General features: G+C 39.7%; 1 protein-coding gene across 4 annotated transcripts in view; it reads right to left on the bottom strand.

Annotated features, from left to right (window-relative positions):
• Positions 1–18,294, bottom strand: part of Kifap3 (kinesin-associated protein 3) — a 136,973-nt gene that overhangs the window by 29,131 nt on the left and 89,548 nt on the right. For all 4 annotated transcript variants that reach the window (XM_039090489.2, XM_039090490.2, XM_063272116.1 and 1 more), the window contains exon 18: positions 1,977–2,166. In XM_039090489.2, coding sequence (XP_038946417.1) covers positions 1,977–2,166 — 190 coding nt within the window. The remainder of the gene's footprint in view (positions 1–1,976; positions 2,167–18,294) is intronic.

Raw genomic sequence — 18,294 nt, 5'->3', positions numbered from 1 at the left:
CTCAGGATGAGAGTTTGAGAAACCTACCAATCATAGAATAAAGTAAAATACCTAAGTGATATTGATCCTATATTGAAAACAAACCCCTAAAATTTCCTTATGTTTCGGAAATGTAACTGCACATAATAAAAGGGTTTGGCATTACTGTGAGATGCATCATGAAATGGCACAGACGTTCATCTAATTCTTGGACTTCATGAAAGGAAATGGTAAACGTCCATGAAATAAAAAGTATTGTGAACTTGCTTGTAGGAATCAGTGTCTGCAAACACAAACACACAGTGTGAGGGCTGTCCTGTCAAGGGGAGTCAGTGTCTGCAAACACACAGTGTAAGGGCTGTCCTGTCAAGGGGAGTCAGTCTCTCCAAACACACAGTGTGAGGGCTGTCCTGTCAAGGCTCACATCCACTGTCAGGGTGTGGGTATGCGAAAACAAAGGAGTCTAGGCGTGACACTCTCTCTTCACGTGTTTAAACGTTACTTTTTCCATCAGTGACCACTGTTTCTAAATTTCAGTTTATAAGACACATACATATAAACATACATATATTCTTTTATAATAAAACATGTACACACACACATATACAACAGTATCATGGTTAACTTATAAAGTGACTCACAGGAAATATTTACAATTTGCATTCTAAGTCACTGCTTTAAATAATTTAGAAATGTGGTATAACTTAAAGATGTGTTCTGAAATGTTATCTGTAAAATCCAAAGTGTCTTGCAGATACCTGGAATTGATTGATGCTGACAAAGTAGCTACCAATCTTCAAAGCAAGAAACTTGGTTCTAAGAATATCATGATTCCTGGGAACAAAAGCATCATATATATTTTGCATTATTTTCCTTCATGAATTCTGATATACAAGGGAAAGTCACATGCTATTAAACTCAGAAACTCCGGTGGGCTGAAACTCATGTCCTAGACCATCTGGCTGGAAAGGAGCAGGACCTCGTACCTGCTGCAGAGTTTGGTTAGGAAGAAGCTATTCCATTTGCATACTGGAGCTTAACTGTTTTGGAATTCAGATTCCTATATTAAATATAAAATGATATATAATACATATGTGAAATCTGTACAGTATATATTTGTGAGACACATAAATAAAATATGTGAACAGTATTACTGATTAATATATTATCAGTGATCAGATATAATGCCAAATTATATTATCATGCAATTATTGAACATACACTACAAATTGCAATTAATTTAATTATAATTACTTCAACTTTTTTCTTTTTCCTTTGTTAACAGGATTGAGCCCACACCTTGTGCATGTTAGGAAAGTTCCTTATCCCCAACAATCCTCCAGCCTAATACTCCACAGGACTTCACTGGAAATCCTCTCGTTTGTCTCCTCAACTATAAATGATTTCAATTCACTATTGCTAATATTGATGATAGTCCAAAAATGGTAAAAGCAAAATATGTGAAACTTAACCATCTTTGTGGCAAACTCATCCCTGGAATCAGCCATGTTCAACAGTGTTATAATAAACATAGCATTTGAATAACATTGACTATAATCTTAACAGTATTAGTACAGTTTAGAATGGAAAGCTCTAAATCTTCCCAATAATCACCAACAGTTTAATAGTTGAGAATTAAAACAAAACCAGGGTAGTATTAAACTGCTTATATTAAATAAGGAAATAAATGAAATAAAAGTTATATAGGTAGTAGATGAAGAACACAGAACGAGTGTCACATTGCTGACTAGAATTCAGACATGCTGAAGACTTTTGCTTAATTTACACAGTGGAAAGCATCTAACAGCAGCTGACTGTCCTAGCTACATAAACTTTAATTGGGGCAAAGACTAACTTAAATGTTACTAGTTTTGTTTGGTGTGTATAGTTACCATTACCTGAAATTATTAACAGAAGACCACTTAGATCCTAAAAGTGTGCTTAAAGTTTGGGAGTGTGCATGACTAGGAGATGAACTCTTTTGGTCATCACCTTACCTGAGTTGTAGAAGAGGTCAGGCCTTTCAAGAATGTCTCCTTCATGGATGTACGGCTCAATCCGGTCATCACCATATAAGTACTGCTCACTCTCATCCATCTGACGACTCTCCACCATCTCCAACCACTGAGAGTTATGCCAGCGAAACTTCTCACTCTGAATTTTCTTTGCCCACTCTTCATCATACTCCTATCACAAACAAATACCAAGTGCCACTCTGTAAGTTCACCCGCTTGGTGCTCAGGAATACTTTGCCGTGAGAAGAGAATCCTGAGGGCCTCCATTACGCTCAGAGGGAACATTTAAAATACCTGTTCAGAAGTGTGTCTCAGTCATAAAGAACATGGAGTATTCGCCAACAAGTGGCCAAATAGATTACTAATCATGAATGGCATGGACAAGTGCTACAAGTCTAAACATCACAAACTCACATTAAATGGGTTCTGCTGTCAGAGCTTAGGTGAAGAATATGGCTCTGCCTATAGTGAGGTCTATGGCCATTATTACTTGTGGAAATCATGACAGGTGATTAGCATGACCTCTTAGTTCAAGTAATACTAAGGGGAGGAAAACACCTCTAAAGTACTGTTTTTAACTGATGACAAGGTTCACTTCAAATATATATATGTATATATATATATATATCACAGTTGAATTTAATTTCATTCTAATCATGAAATTAGTTGTAATTCTTTAATGTTCATCTGGTTTTGACTATAAGTTTCTGAGAAACGATTATGGTCTGTTCACTGGCAGGTGTCTGTAATACTTGATGCACAGAAAGTTTCTGGTTAAAGAATTATGAAGCACATATTGGCAATTGGTTAGAATTTATCAAAGAACTTAATGTCGCTATTTGTCTCATATGTTGTAGCTATCTAAATTTATTTTCTTGCTGAGTTACATAAAATTATATATGCATTTCTGGGGTAGTATGTAATATTTTGACAAGTTATATATAATTCCTAGATGAAATCCCACATATATATTTCCTCAAATATTTCTCTTTAATTTTATTCTTAATTTTTTTGGTTCTAGGTCCTGGAACACCTTTAGGCAGACCAAGTTAGCCTTGAACTTGTAGGAATTCTCCCTCACATGCGCGTGCGCACGCACACACGCACACGCACACACACACACACACACACACACATTCTGAGTTGTATGGTTATACGTATAAACCAACACGAGTAACTTAATTATCTCTTCTGTATGGCAAAAATATTTGACTTCCTTTCTTCTAGATTTTGAGATATACAGCACATTATAGCTATGTAGTCATTCTACCATACAATAATACACATAGACCTCCTGTTCTATCAGTGGCCACAGCTTTTCTGAACCCTCTAAATACTCTACTTCCTTTTACTTTCAACTTTTATGAGGTAAAATATTTATATTTCGCATGAATGAGGTCATGCTGTCCTGTGTCTGTTTAACTCATGTATCACAGTGATATCCAAGTCTTTCCATTCCAACTGCAGCAACAGAGTTTCATTATCAATGTCTGAATAGCATTAAAAAGGGGGCAGGAGAAATGATGATGAATATGGTGCTCAAAAAAAAAAAAGGCTTCTCAGCTGAATCCTGGTTTCTTCTATCTTAGTTTTCAATATATTTAGTTAAAACTCACTAGATAGGTGACTAGTTCAGGAAATCTTCCCCAGTGCTCATGTGTTCTCCACCTTCTCTTCTATTACATTCAGTGTACCTGGTTTTATGTGAAGGTCCTTGATCTACTTGGACTTGAGCTTTGTATAATGAGGTAAGAATGGATCAATTTGCATTCTTCTACATGAAGACCTCCAGTTGAACCAACACCACTTGGTAAAAATGCTGTATCTTTTCCACTGGATGGTTTTAGCTCTTTTGCCAAAGATCAAGTGGCCATAGGTGTGTGGGTTCATGTCTGGGTCTTCTATTCCATTGGTCTACCTGCCTGTCTCTGTACCAATACCATGCAGTTTTTATCACTAGTGCTCTATACTACAGCTTGAAGTCAGTGATGATGATTCCCCCAGAAGTTCTTGAATTGTTGAGAATAGTTTTCACTATCCTGTTTTATTCCAAATGAATTTGCAAACTGCTTTTTCTAACTCTATGAAGAACTGAGTAGTAATTTTGATGGGGGATTGCACTGAATCTGTAGATTGCTTTTGGCAAGATGGCTGTTTTTACTATATTAATCCTGCCAATCCATGAGCATGGAAGATCTTTCCATCTTCTAAAGTCTTCTTCAATTTCTTTCTTCAGGAACTTAGAGTTCTTTTCATACAGCTTTCAACCATCAGACTGAGCTCAGGGACCCTGGTGGGGAGCTGGAGGAAGGACTGGAGGAGCTGAGGGGACTGCAACCCCATAGGAAGAACAACATCAGCTGGCTGAACCACTGAATGCTCCCAGGGATGAGACCACCAACCAAGGAGTGTACAGAGTGATCCACGGCTCCAGATACACATGTAGCAGAGGATGTCCTTTTCCGACATCAATGGGAGGGGAGGCCTTTAGTCCTGTGGAGATTTTATGCCCCAGCATAGGGGATGCTGAAGTGGTGGGGTGGGAGAGGGGAAAGAGGGATATCATCTGAGATGTAAATGATGGAATGATTAATAATAATAATAATAATAATAATAATAATGATAGAAACATTTAATCCTGGAGAGAAGCTCCTTAAATCATAAGGTAAGCAACTCTAAATAGCACCTCAGGAAGTCCTGGAAAGTGGTGGTGTACAGTGAGGCTTCTCCCTGCCATTGTAAGCAATAAAAACTGCTGAGAGCCACTCACAAACCAAATTGCAAAGAAGACTCTCAGAGCAAACCAGCTTTGCTGCCTCAAAGAGTAATAGACCGAAGTCACGTGGAAAGGACATTTTCCAATTGTTGAGCTGCCTGAAGGCTGTGGAATATGATTTAGATTTCCAGCTTCAGTAGGCTGTCACCGATGCTGGGATGAATTCTGGTGATGCAGCTGTCTGAGTCATTTCTGCTCCTGCAAGTAACTCACCCATATTCCTGTAAGTTACCCCAATAAAGCACATTGTTTCACTAAAAAACAAAATAAAACAAAAATATGTATTTTCTGTCAATGAATTAACTGTATTAATTCTGTAATTAATTCTATAACTGAATTAAATTTGGAGCCTCCAATAAAATATACATATATGACTTCCTTCTTATGCCTTTTTGATGAAGGTTGACTTGAGAAGCAGAATATGCTGTAAATACAACAAGCAGACTTGACAGTTATCTGACATCCTAACAAGTTATTTGTTGTTCTGAGCAACTAAGTCCACAATCTGCAGTGCACTGGGGTGGTCCCTTAGACATTGATGGCGTTAGCACTTTTCTGCTTTCCATGAAACCTTTAGAGGTTTATGACATGTCTGGCTTCTGACCCTTCTAGCTTGTTCCTTCTGTTCAGGTTTGCTCAAAGAATTTCTAAGAATTAACTAGAACATAAAATATGTTCTTCTCTCTTGCCTCTTTAACCTTTGGTAAGGCAAACAATATATTTTCAATCATTTCTCAACTTTGTCTCACATTGTGTGACCTAGTTATTCATTACATGTTCTAAATGTCCATGATAAGTACCCATTTATATTCTATGTATATATTGGATGTATCTTTTGATACATCCAATCATGACAATACACATAAAACTAATTGGTAATAACTTATTTTTTAATAGTACAAAAATCTGAAAATTCAATGTGTTCTTTATTGCTAGTTCAATGGTAGAAAAACTCAGTGACTTTCAGGAACTCTTCCATCAACCTATCATCTATCTTCGTATTTGCATATCCATTTGTCTACATACTGATTTTCTTTACATACTTATCTATCTAGCTACCATGTGAACTATGTATCTTGAAGTTTCTACTCTCCTGAATTACACGCTGGATTTCTAAAGCTAACTTCTCCATGATGGCATTCACTGAAGCCTGTCAGCATTTCTTTCTTGAACCTTCTTGTATTCATTCTTGTCTTTAATTCCTATAAAGTGCCTTTGATACTGATTTAAACCTAAAATGTCACAATTTTTACCATATATATTAACAATAATGTAGAAGCCATTACTATTTCTGCTAGTAAAAACATTTACTTGGAAATATATGTCATGTACTGTTATAGAACAAGCAACAAGGCCAGGGCTTAAATTCTTTTTTCTTTGACTTGTTGGCTAACAAATTCTGGGGAAACTATGGCATTTTCTTTGCTATGAAAATAAAATTCAATGAATTTATTTGAAAAAAATGTAACATTTGCATAATGTGAAGATGGTGTACTTCTGATGACAGTAATGGCAATTTGATTATCAAATCATTGGGTTTTTGGAGGATAACTTCTTGAGTTCTTTGTATATTTTTGATATTAGCCTTCTGTCAGATGTTAGTGAAGATTTTTTCCTAATCTCTAGGTCACCGATTTGTCCTATTGATGGTGTCTTTTGCCTTGCAAAAGCTTTTTAGTTTCATGAGGTCTTATCAATTGTTGATCTTAGAGCGTGAGCCATTGGTATTCTCTTCAGGAAATTTCCTCTTGTGTCAATGAGTTCGAAAGTCTTTCCGACTTTCTCTTGTATTAGATTCAGTGTATCTGGTTTTATGTTGAGGTCCTTGATCCACTTGGACTTGAGCTTTGTGCAAAGTAATAAATATGGGTGTATTTTCATTCTGTTACACACAGCTGGTTAAACCAGTACCATTTACTGAAGATGCTTTCTTTTCTCCTTTGTCAAAGATCAAGTGTCCATAGGTGTGTGGGTTTTCTTCTGGGTCTTCAATTCTATTCCAGTGATCTACCTGTCTGTCTCTGTACCAATACCATACAGTTTCACTATTGCCTTGTAATACTGCTTGAGGTCAGGAATGGTGATTTCCCTAGAAGATTTTTTTTTTTCCTAGAAGATCTTTTATTGTTGAGAATAGTTTTGGCTATCCTGCGTTTTTTGTGTTTACATATGAAGTTGAGAATTGCTCTTTCCATGTCTCTGAAGAACTGTGTTGGAAATTTATGGGGATTACACTGAATCTGTAGATTACTTTTGGCAAGATAGCCATTTTCACTATGTTAATCATACCAATTCATGAGCATGGGAGATCTTCCCATTGTCTGAAATCTTCTTCAATTTCTTTTTCAGGAATTTGAAGTTCTTGTACAGATCTTTCAGTTGCTTGGTAAGAGTTACACCTAGATATATTATATTATTTGTGGCTATTGCAGGCAAATGGGTGGAACTAGAAAATATCATCCTGAATGAGGTAACTAACTCAGACCCAAAAGTACAAGCATGGTATGTACTCACTGATAAGATGACACTAGCCGAGAAGTACAGAATCCCTAGGATACAACCAACAGGCCTCAAGAGTGTAACAAGCAGAAAGGCCCAAGTAAGGAGGCTTCAATCCCACTTAGAAGAGGGAAGGAAATAATCATGGGAGGCAGTGGGAGAGGAGGGGTGAGTTGGGGAAAATGGGAACAGGATCAGATATGGGAGGACAGGACAAGAGAAAAGCCCAGAGGGCTGAGAGAATGAGTGGAAATAAGCAACCTTGGGGGAAGGGGTGGAAGGTGTGAGGAGGACCCTCTAAAAGGTACCAGAGACCCAGGAGGTGAGACACTCATTGGGGGTGACTTTAACCAAAATGCCCAACTTTGGGGAAAAGGAATTCAAAGAGTCCAACTCCAGTAGATAGGCAGGGTCTCAATAGGAGAGACAGGGTTACTAATCCACAGTCAAAATTCCTGACCCAGAATTGTTCCTATCTAAAAAACTGCAAAGACAAAAATGGAGAAGAAACTGAAGAAAAGGCTGCCCAGTGACTGACCCAACTTGGGATCCATCTCATGAGGGGTTGGGAGGGAAGGCAAGGCCTGACACTATTACTATGATGTGTTTATAGACGGGAGCCTGGCATGGCTATCCTCCGAGAGGCCCTACCAGCAGCTGACTGAGACAGAAGCAGATACTTACACCCAAGCACTGAAGTCAGGGACCCCTATGGTTGAATTAGGGGAAGGCTTAACGAAGTTGAAGGGGAGAGCAACCCCATAGGAAGAACAACCATCTCAACTAACCCAGACCCCAGGGAGCTCCCAGAGAATGAGCCACCAACCAGGAGCATCTGGGCTGGTGGAGGCCCTGGGCACATGTGTAGCAGAGGACTGCCTGGTCTGGCCTCAGTGGGAGAGGATGTGGAAGACTTGAGGTCACAGGGAAGGGGGAGGCGTGGTGGGCAGGGAAGCACCTCTTCAGAGGCAAGGGGGAAGAGGAATGGGATGAACAACTATGGGAAAGGGATTTAGGGGGGCAACGAATGGAATATAAATGAACCAAAAATTTAAAAAACTAAAGAAATATGACTTATCTGAACAAAGAGACATTCAAGGGAAATGTATGATCTGATTATTAAATTAGAATTTAAGTTTCAAGCACATATTTGAATTGTTAGTGTGAAAATAGTAACTGAAATTCATGGTGCAGGGCATTTAAAACCATGGGCTGAGTCATACCACTAAAAACAAAACTTGCTTCCCAATAGTACACGTTAAATCTTACAGATATAGGTAAAAATTATGCCCCTAATATATCCATAGAGTATACATACTCTAGTTCTATTGAATAAATATACAATTTGTAAGATATAATTATCCTAATTATAAAAAAAAATAATCTGGGCTGGCTAGATGGCTCTGTAAGTAAAGGCATGTGCACCAGCACATGGTGACCCAAGTGCAATCACTCCATGTGAGCTGCGGCACATGCATGCACACACACACACACACACACACACACACACACACACACACACACACGCACACACACAAAATTAAAAGTTAAAAAAAAATCTAACAAATGTCTAAGCACATGGGTCATCATAATGCGTCCAAAAACATCAGTTCTCTTTTTATCCTGTGTACTCTTATGGTATTTGCATGTGTGTGTGTGTTTTCTGTGCATCTCATGTCCACATGTGTGGGTGAGTCAGCCTGGAGTGTTGTGCCTCTTTTTTTTTTTATTATTATTCTTTTTTTCGGAGCTGGGGACGGGGAACCCAGGGCCTTATGCTTGCTAGGCAAGTGCTCTACCACTGAGCTAAATCCCCAACCCCAGTGTTGTGCCTCTTGGAGACATGTGCCATGCCACTGTCTGGCCTGGAACTCAATGAAGAGCCTAGGCTGGCCAGCCAGTAACCTGCAGGACCTCCCTGTCCCTGCCGACCCACTGATAGGTGTGTCTGCTCTACTTTTTAAAGGGGATGCTAGCTATTTGAATGTAGGTCTTTATGTCATCTGACTATCTCCTCATCCTTCTTCCTCAACAACACAACAATTACGGAACCTGCACATAAATGTGAGTTTTTAAAAGGAAGACTGGTATGGCCAAACTAAGGAACCAAAAATATCCTGGGGTCTCCACGGTTGACTTTTGAAACTCTTCTAGTAAAACAAGTTTTTAAATGCAGTGAGCATAGAATCTTGCTCCAAATATGACAGTCACGCCATGCTCTGTTGTCCTCTGACCTCTGCATATGCACTGTCACAAATGTATGCTACGCAAAATACGTATGCTGTGCAAAATAAATAAAATTAAAATAAGCATCCTCGATTTCAAGACTGCATCTGTGGTAACTAATGAGCTTTGAGTCTTAGCCTTAGTACTGCACTCACAACAGTCTGATTCTACAACTGTGTAGTGCCTGACAGGAGGACTGCTGCTGAAAGCACTCTGGGGAAAATGAGAAGGTGTGAGGAGGAGGAAACTGTTATCGCCTAGGAAACAGAAATTACATTTTACAAAAGCTTCAGCAATATTTACAGAATCCTGCTACCAAAACCACATTGCCATGCTCAGCAGTGTTGGCATGAAAGTGACCCCCGAGATTTAATAGTTATGTTTCTGTGTTAGAACATCATGAATTAAATGGCAGGAAATCTTGATCAAGTTGATGATTCTTTTTAAATTCTAAATGAGTTAAAACATTGCTTTTTGAAAATATTTTGATCTCATAATTATAAAAGTAAAATTTTTGTTGAAACCTGAACATTATTCAAAACCACTCACAATATCTAAATCCTGGTGTGTGTGTGTGTGTGTGTGTGTGTGTGTGTGTGTGTGTGTGTGTGCGTGTGTTTTAATGAGTTTCTAAATTCAAGTCTAGCACTTCTTTATTTACTGTGGTGTGGGGTGCATGAGCCATAGGTGCACTCACAGAGGTCAGAGAGCAGCTCTGCTTCTGCCTCTCCGTCTACCACGTGGGTCCTGGACTGGACTCAGATCATTAGGGTGGGTGGTCAGTGCCTTTATGTGTGAGTCACTGTCCTAAACTCAAAGTTTAGGAGCTAATGATGAAAATTATCATCACTTTGATTTAGAAGCCAAGTACAACACATTTCACAGCCACTGAACCTGGGCTACGGTTCCTTCCAGTGAGGGACGACCTAACTGAAGTTTCAAATATTTACCAAATAAAGCATCTTAGAATGAAATATCTAATTTATAGCATGCTATTACTTAAATACTCTAATTTTGTTCCTTGGTAATACATACTAGTTAGAAAAAAGTGAGGACTTGTTTTGCTACAGATTCTGATGGCCAATGTTATGCGTCTGAAAAGCTTTATTGGAGTTGGTAAAGAATCTAAGATTTAACTTAAATCTGTTGACAGTGTACTTAGCAAGCTAAGCAGTGGCCCTGGGTTTTATACTGTGGGAGTGTCCAAAAGCATAATTTTAGACAATAAAATTCAAACTAAATCAACTACCATTCACTAACTAAAAATGTGACAATCTTAAAGACCTAGGGAACTTTACAGCCCAGTCGCCCCACACAACAGGAAACGTTGTCACAGCCTAGCTGCCCGTCTCCACAAATCTACAATTACCTTCTCCTTTATATATTCCTTCATCCATTTTACTGAGAAGCAGTGAAATGCCTTGTACTGCAGCAGGCTACCATTCTGTTACTGCCAGCCAACTGTTCAGGAATCCCCAAGGACATCCTTTGATAGCCATTACAAAATTGTCCTTTCTGTATCTTAGAGTCTGAGTTGATAATGTGATATGATATAAAGGACACTCAACTGGCAGTCAAGAGACCTACTCCCAGTTACATCGCTGCAGCTAACTGAAGTATATTATCTTGTTAAAAGACATTTTAATCACATTTAGTCTCAGGTTTTTCACTTGTAAGAAATATTTAGGAGTTAGTCAACATCTAACATTCTGTAAATAAAACCCTACCATAAATATTTTTTACTTTGTTAGGTATTAAAGAATTATCCCAAATAACTAAGAGTGCTGGAAGCACACAGCCTAGCATCCCCAAATGAGTAGTCAAAAATTAACAAACTCAGCATATGACAATCAGTCCCCAGGGCATGCCTCTGGGGTTCCTGTGCTCTCTCCATGCCCAGTTTCCATCCTATACTGGGAAAGGGCTGTGAGCATTGACGCCGTCAGTCCCATAAGGCATATCCAACTCCATCAAGCCTTTGTAGGAATGCTCCAGGGACACACTTCTCACTGCAACACTCTCTTCCTGAGGCAGGCATGTAGTGCTGGGCTCTGTCTAAGTTTTCATCCTATCTTGTATTTAAAGGAAAACAGGTTTTGTCTTTTATTTTCCCCTCTTCTCAGCTTCTGACATTATGATCTTAGGCACTCAGGTTCCATAAACCCTTACGTGTCACCAAAGACTTATGGTTTGGTTTTACATGGAATGTGCCATCCTTTTTGAAGTTCTACATCACTTTGTTTACTGTTTAACCACTGAGACATTCTCAAGGCTCACCCGGCCTATTGTCAGCGTCTGGGCACTGTCAGGGAAACTCCTGTCATTGGCTTCCGTCACACCTTGTATCTGATTAACACACTCTAGGATAACACAGAGCTACACAGATCTGCTCTGTGTCCTGGAGCCACTGATGGAGAACAGATTTTCCCCTCTTTAATCTGGCAGACCCTAATTGACACTGTAATATGGTTTATTTAATAACGTTTTTATACTAAATTAAAACAAGTCTGAAATAGTCCCGTTTTTTAAGGCTAAAAAGCTCCAAAAAGGGAGGCTTTTATAGCTTAAAAACATTTTCTCAAAAATACACATATATTTATATTTCTTTTTGTTATGTGGGTGCAGGCAGCAGGGCAGAGGCGGGAGTAATAAACATACATTTAATAAAGCTGTTGGCTTTTATGTATATACTGCTTTCTCAACAGTGTGGACCTTTACACAGCCTCAACTGAGGCAAGTCTTAAAGCAAACTTTTAGGTATGAGTATCTCCTTAGACAAACTTTTTAAAAAGGTAATGAGGAGACTAACCTGTACAAATAGCATTTTAAATATGCCACTTTAGACCTTATATATAATTATATGAAATTTATTTAATTAAGTAATCATGACTTTTCATTTTTTAATGCTTTGTTTGGGTTTCAAGTCCAACTGTGGTCATTTAATCCAAGTAAAGCAAGACATGTAAGAATCAGTAAAGGAAATATACAAAAAATTTCATGAATATGCATTTTCTTTTATTTAATTTCTAACAAGCTGGAAAAATATCCTAAATTCTATGTGATAAAAAGAAGAACTACAAAAGAGGGCCAAACAAACTTGGCATTAAGTGTAATTTCATTTTATAGAATTAAGAAAAAAAATTTAAAATGTACTTACACTGATAAATTAAATTTTATTGTGTCTATAAACAGGAGCCAGCTCTAGCTGTCTGGCAAGATGATTTTACAAGTTCTATCATCAATTCATTAGAAAAGTCTCTGTGCTCTGTCTCCACCCACAATTAATGGTGAGAGCCAGGCTGGAGTGATGCCTTGGGGTGAGTAAAGGGGTTACCAACTCCAGTGTGAGAACCCAATTTCACATCTGCAGAACTAACATAAAGCCGGCCGCCACTGCAAGCCTCTGCATTCCCAGGGCTCCCATGGCAAGGTGGCAGGCAGACACAGGTCAATGACCAGAAGCTCAAGGGCTAGCTAGTGTGGTGTATGATACAGTGAACAAAAATATCCTGTCTCAAATAATGTGAGAAGTGAGGGCCAACCACTGAGGTTGCACTCTAACCAACACAGGTACCCCCACTTACACACACAGACACAGACACACACACACACAGACACACACACACACACACACACATGTATACATCTTAGTGGGAGGTAAAGAGAAAGAGATGTATAAAGGGTGACTACCCATTTTATTTAATTCTTTTTGTAAAATTAATCATCCCATTCATTTACATCTCAAATGATATCCCACTTCCAGGTTACCCCCTCCACCAACACCCCATTCCAAGATATCCCACTCCCTGCTTAGCCTTCCACCAGCCCCCTATCCCATATCTGCCCTCCCCCTTCCTTTTGTCTGTATGAAAGTGCTCCCCCCTCACCTACACTCTCACGCCCCACATTCTCTGCTTTTTGAAAGCTTGATTTCTAATCCTAACCCAATACTTTTTTCTCTGTAACTTAACTATTGTCAGATACATTTAAAGTGTTCTAGGTAGCAGGATTATTATTATTATTATTTTTTTTTTGGTTCTTTTTTTCGGAGCTGGGGACCGAACCCAGGGCCTTGCGCTTCCTATGTAAGCGCTCTACCACTGAGCTAAATCCCCAGCCCCGGTAGCAGGATTATTAAACCAGCTTTTTTGTCTGATCAAGATTTTCTTGGAAATCTTTGTGAGGAAGGTTACAATGTATAAAAAACTGCTTTTATACCTTCATTAGTTTATCTCATTTAAGTAGGCCAGCCCTATTTAATATAAAATGTTCTGTACTTATAAGATGACCTTATTTTCCAAGTTAAAATACTAGACCAGGTATTAATTCGATTATTGAACACATTCATTCTGTCTGTGGCCATAATTAACTACTGAAAAAGGAAGAACTATCATACAAATCTCAGCCACCTGAATTGTGTCAATATGTCAATATGCAAGCACACGCCAGGACACTGGGGGTTAGAAAGACAAAAGACATGGCACTGAACCTGAGAACCTAATTATCCCTTCTCTTGTGAGCACTATGTAGTTGGCATAGAACATCTACTGAGGGCCCTGTCACATTCCTGTTCTGGGCTGACTAGCTCATGTGTTCAGATTACAGATCCCAGGGTTCTCCAGAATCTAGACTGTAAACTTTGATATTCAATGGCCTTGTGCTACTGAGCTCCATAGTTATCTTAGTGTCTCTCATGTACTATGTGCATAGATAACATGCTTTAAATGAATGACAACACAGCCATGTCTGAAGAGGGGTATGTTTGCCGGTTTGAGAGGATGTTTTGAGGTCCTCAAATACTTTACAGGAAGCTGAGGATATACTAATGGCAGAAGTGGGTTTTAGAAGCCCTGTAGACAGATGTGTAAGTTCTCCTTTTAAGATTTCCAAGGCCCAGGGAGAAAAGAAAATGATCCACTAAATCAAAATCGTAGATATCCAGGTAGCCAGCTCTCTCATAAGGGCTCCCTGCTCTTCCCCACATGGGCATCATTCATTCCCTGCCTCTCTAAGCCACAAGCAACCTCAGTCACACAGCAACAGTTTACTGATACCCCCCAGTGAGGCTGCAGTATGCAATACATGCAACACTCTTAGTTCACAAAGAACCAAAAGAAACACCTGTTTCAGTTCGTGAGTTTAGGCCTCTGGATCATCCACTCCTATCACCGATGAGTTTCTAAAGAAGTCCTTACAGGATGAAAAATACTTAGCCACTATTACTTAGCATGGCCAGCAACATTACGCTGTCCCTTGATGTCTTTATTTAGTGCTTTCCCACTTTGCTTCACAATGTTTCTCTTGCTTCAAATAACACCAAACTCTCTTTTATTCTTGAAACAGATTTGGATGGAAAGTTGTATCCTCCACTGTGATCAGTAACAGTGACTTGAAAATGGAAAGACCGGCAGCTTTTGTGCAAGCAGAACAGTGCATTAAGATGGCTTGCTGCGAATGCTTCACTCCTTCTTTAAAAGGGGAACAAGAATACCCTTGGGAGGGAATAGGGAGGCAAAGTTTAGAACAGAGACTGAAGGAACACCCATTCAGAGCCTGCCCCACATGTGGCCCATACATATACAGCCATCCAATTAGACAAGATGGATGAAGCGAAGAAGGGCAGGCCGACAGGAGCAGGATGTAGATCGCTCCTGAGAGACACAGCCAGAATACAGCAAATACAGAGGCGAATGCCAGCAGCAAACCACTGAACTGAGAATAGGACCCCCGTTGAAAGAATCAGAGAAAGAACTGGAAGAGCTTGAAGGGGCTCGAGTCCCCATGTGTACAACAATGCCAAGCAACCAGAGCTTCCAGGGACTAAGCCACTACCTAAAGACTATACATGGACTGACCCTGGACTCTGACCCCATAGGTAGCAATGAATATCCTAGTAAGAGCACCAGTGGAAGGGGAAGCCCTGGGTCCTGCTAAGACTGAACCCCCAGTGAACATGATTGTTGGGGGGAGGGCGGTAATGGGGGTGGATGGGGAGGGGAACTCCGATAGAAAAGGGGAGGGGTTAGGGGGATGTTGGCCTGAAAACCGGGAAAGGGAATAACAATTGAAATGTAAGTAAGAAATACCCAATTTAATAAAGATGAAAAAAAAAAGATGGCTTGCTGCAAGACTGAAAAGCCACCCAGCGACCAGCCCAACTTGGAATCTATCCCATGTGCGCATACCAAATCCTGACACTATTACTGAAACCACATTGTGGGTGCAGAGAGGGGCCTGAATGGCTGTCCTTGGAGAGGCTTTACCAGCAACTGACTCAGACAATTGTAGATACTAACATTGGATTAAGTTACAGGAAGGACTAAAGGAGCTGAAGGAAAATTGCAACCCCATAGGAAGAGAAGAACAAGAGTGTCAACTAACCTGACCCCTCAGAGCTCCCAGACACTAGGTCCCAAAACAAGGAGTATACATGGGTTACCTGTATACCCAAGGCACCTGTGTGGCAGAGGACTGCCTTGTATGGTCTTAGAGTGAGAGCATGAACCTAATCCTGTAGAAATTTGATGCCTTAGGAAAGAGGAATGCTGGTGGAGTTGAGGTGGATGTGGGTGGGTCGGAGAGCACCCTCTCACAGACGTGGTGGGGTGGGGAGGACTGGGAAAGGGGGCAACTTCTGGAATGTAAATAATTAAAATAATTTAATAAGAAAATGGCTTGGTGCAGATCATGAAGGAAGAGGGGGCAGGAAGACTGATAAGAGCCAGAGATGGCAGATGATTATCAGGAAGAGGTGTTTTCAGAACACTACAGCAGTTGTACATATGCACTCAGGTGCTCAAGTGGTTGTGACAGCATGCACAGGTCCTAAACGAGTTCAAGTCAGACAAAAAGCAGCATGGGGGTCTGGGCACAAGACAGAGACAGAGAGTAACAGAAGAAATTTGATGTATTTAAGGGTGTGGCCCCTGTTAGGTCTAACACAGTTAGTGGACAGCCCACATCCAAGAGTACACAGGTAACGCTAATGAGATTGATGGGTTAACAGAAAGCAAATGAGGACACCAAGTCGGATTGGTATGGAGTAGGGAGGTGGATCCTGGAAGAGATGGAGAAGTGGGCCAAATGGGATTATGATCAAAACGTACTGGATACAATTCTCAAGTAACAATAATTAAAAAAAGATGCTTTTCTCCTCGAAGTTCCCCTAAATGAGGATGCTCAGAAAGCTGGGAGTATAATACTGAGTTTAAAGTAAAATAAGCTACTATAAAATTAGAACATGGGGATCTTTTAACTAAAAAGGTATTTTTACAGTAGAAAAGGCAGCTTCCTTTTTGCTAAAGGTCCTAAAATATACATTTTGCAATTAATTGTAAATTGTCATAGCATAAAATTTTATAAAAATCCAAATTCATCCAGTCTGTGGGGCAACTTCAAATATAAGCTCTGAGCAGTAATTATCTGTCTGAAGTACACACTCAGAATCACTGAGATTAATCAAGACAACAAGCGGTTTATCTTCTGATGTCACCTAAAAATCAAAATGAAAGCAAAGAATGTGGATATTTACTTGTCCTAAAGAAGGGAAATGGTGCTTCGAATAACTTGTGCATAGATTTCTCAACTTGGTTTGGCTGCTCACTCGGGTTAAATGTGTCATGAGCATCGTCTCTAGTCCTCACAGCAAGTGTAAGGATCAGAAGTATCACTGTAAACTGAGTGGTCACAATCTTAAAGGGTTCATGACATTCTTTAATGTATGCTTTAAAAATAAGTTGAATGTAGGAGATCAACCTGCCCCTTTCTGAAAGTCAAAGACTGAATTATGATCAGAGCTTCTATCTAGGTGAGGAAAATTACGTTCTTAGAGTTTGTTATAATTCTCTACTGTCTAGCTAAATTTGGACCTTATAGTCCAATGGCAGAAAGATAAAATAAATATGTTTTTACTAAAACAAGGCTTGTTTCCATATCCTGGTACCTTTCTACCTGCTATACTGGATTTCACTTCTGGGAAGCAGGAGCAGGGTCTGAGCCAGCTGAACAACACAGTGGGGCTTCCAAATCCCTCTGAAGTCTTCATGACAAGAAGGCTTTTCACAATATTATCTAGCACTGTTTTCTTTGTGGCTTTACAATTTAATGCTGACTACAAAGCTATAAGTCTCCCCAGGGAGAATATGATCAACGACATAAAATGAAGGCTGAAGAAGGGGACAAAGGGAAATGAACACCTGCGTTGTTGTTGGTGGTGGTCTTTGCTTTCTCAATGAGTATCATTTTAATACAGTTAGATTCCACCTCGCACCAGTCAGAATGGCTAAGATAAAAACCTCCGGTGACAACGGATGCTGGCAAGGATGTGGACAAAGAGAAACACTCCTCCATTGCTGGTGGGGTTGCAAGCTGGTACAACCACTCTGGAAATCAGTCTGGAGGTTCCTCAGAAAATTGGGCATTGCACTACCTAAGGACCCTGCTATACCACTCCTGGGCATATACCCAACAGATGTTCCAACATATATAACAAGGGCACAGAAAATGTGGTACATCTACACAATGGAGTACTACTATTAAAAAGAATGACTACATGAAATTCTTAGGCGAATGGATGGAACTAGAAAATATCATCCTGAATGAGGTAACTCAATCACAAAAGAAAACACATGGTAAGCACTCATTGATAAGTGGATATTAGCCCAAAAGCTCAGAATATGCAAGATACAATTCACAGAGCATACGAAACTCATGAAGAAGGAAGACCAAAGTGTGGATGCTTCAGTCCTTCTTAGAAGGGGAACAAAATACTCACAGGAGGTAGAGGGTGGGAGAGTCTTG

This window comes from Rattus norvegicus, chromosome 13 (genome assembly GCF_036323735.1).
Source record: "Rattus norvegicus strain BN/NHsdMcwi chromosome 13, GRCr8, whole genome shotgun sequence".
In the NCBI taxonomy this organism is placed as follows: domain Eukaryota; kingdom Metazoa; phylum Chordata; class Mammalia; order Rodentia; family Muridae; genus Rattus; species Rattus norvegicus.
The sequence above is the reverse complement of the archived record's forward strand: the minus strand, read 5'-3'. Positions and strand labels throughout refer to the sequence as shown.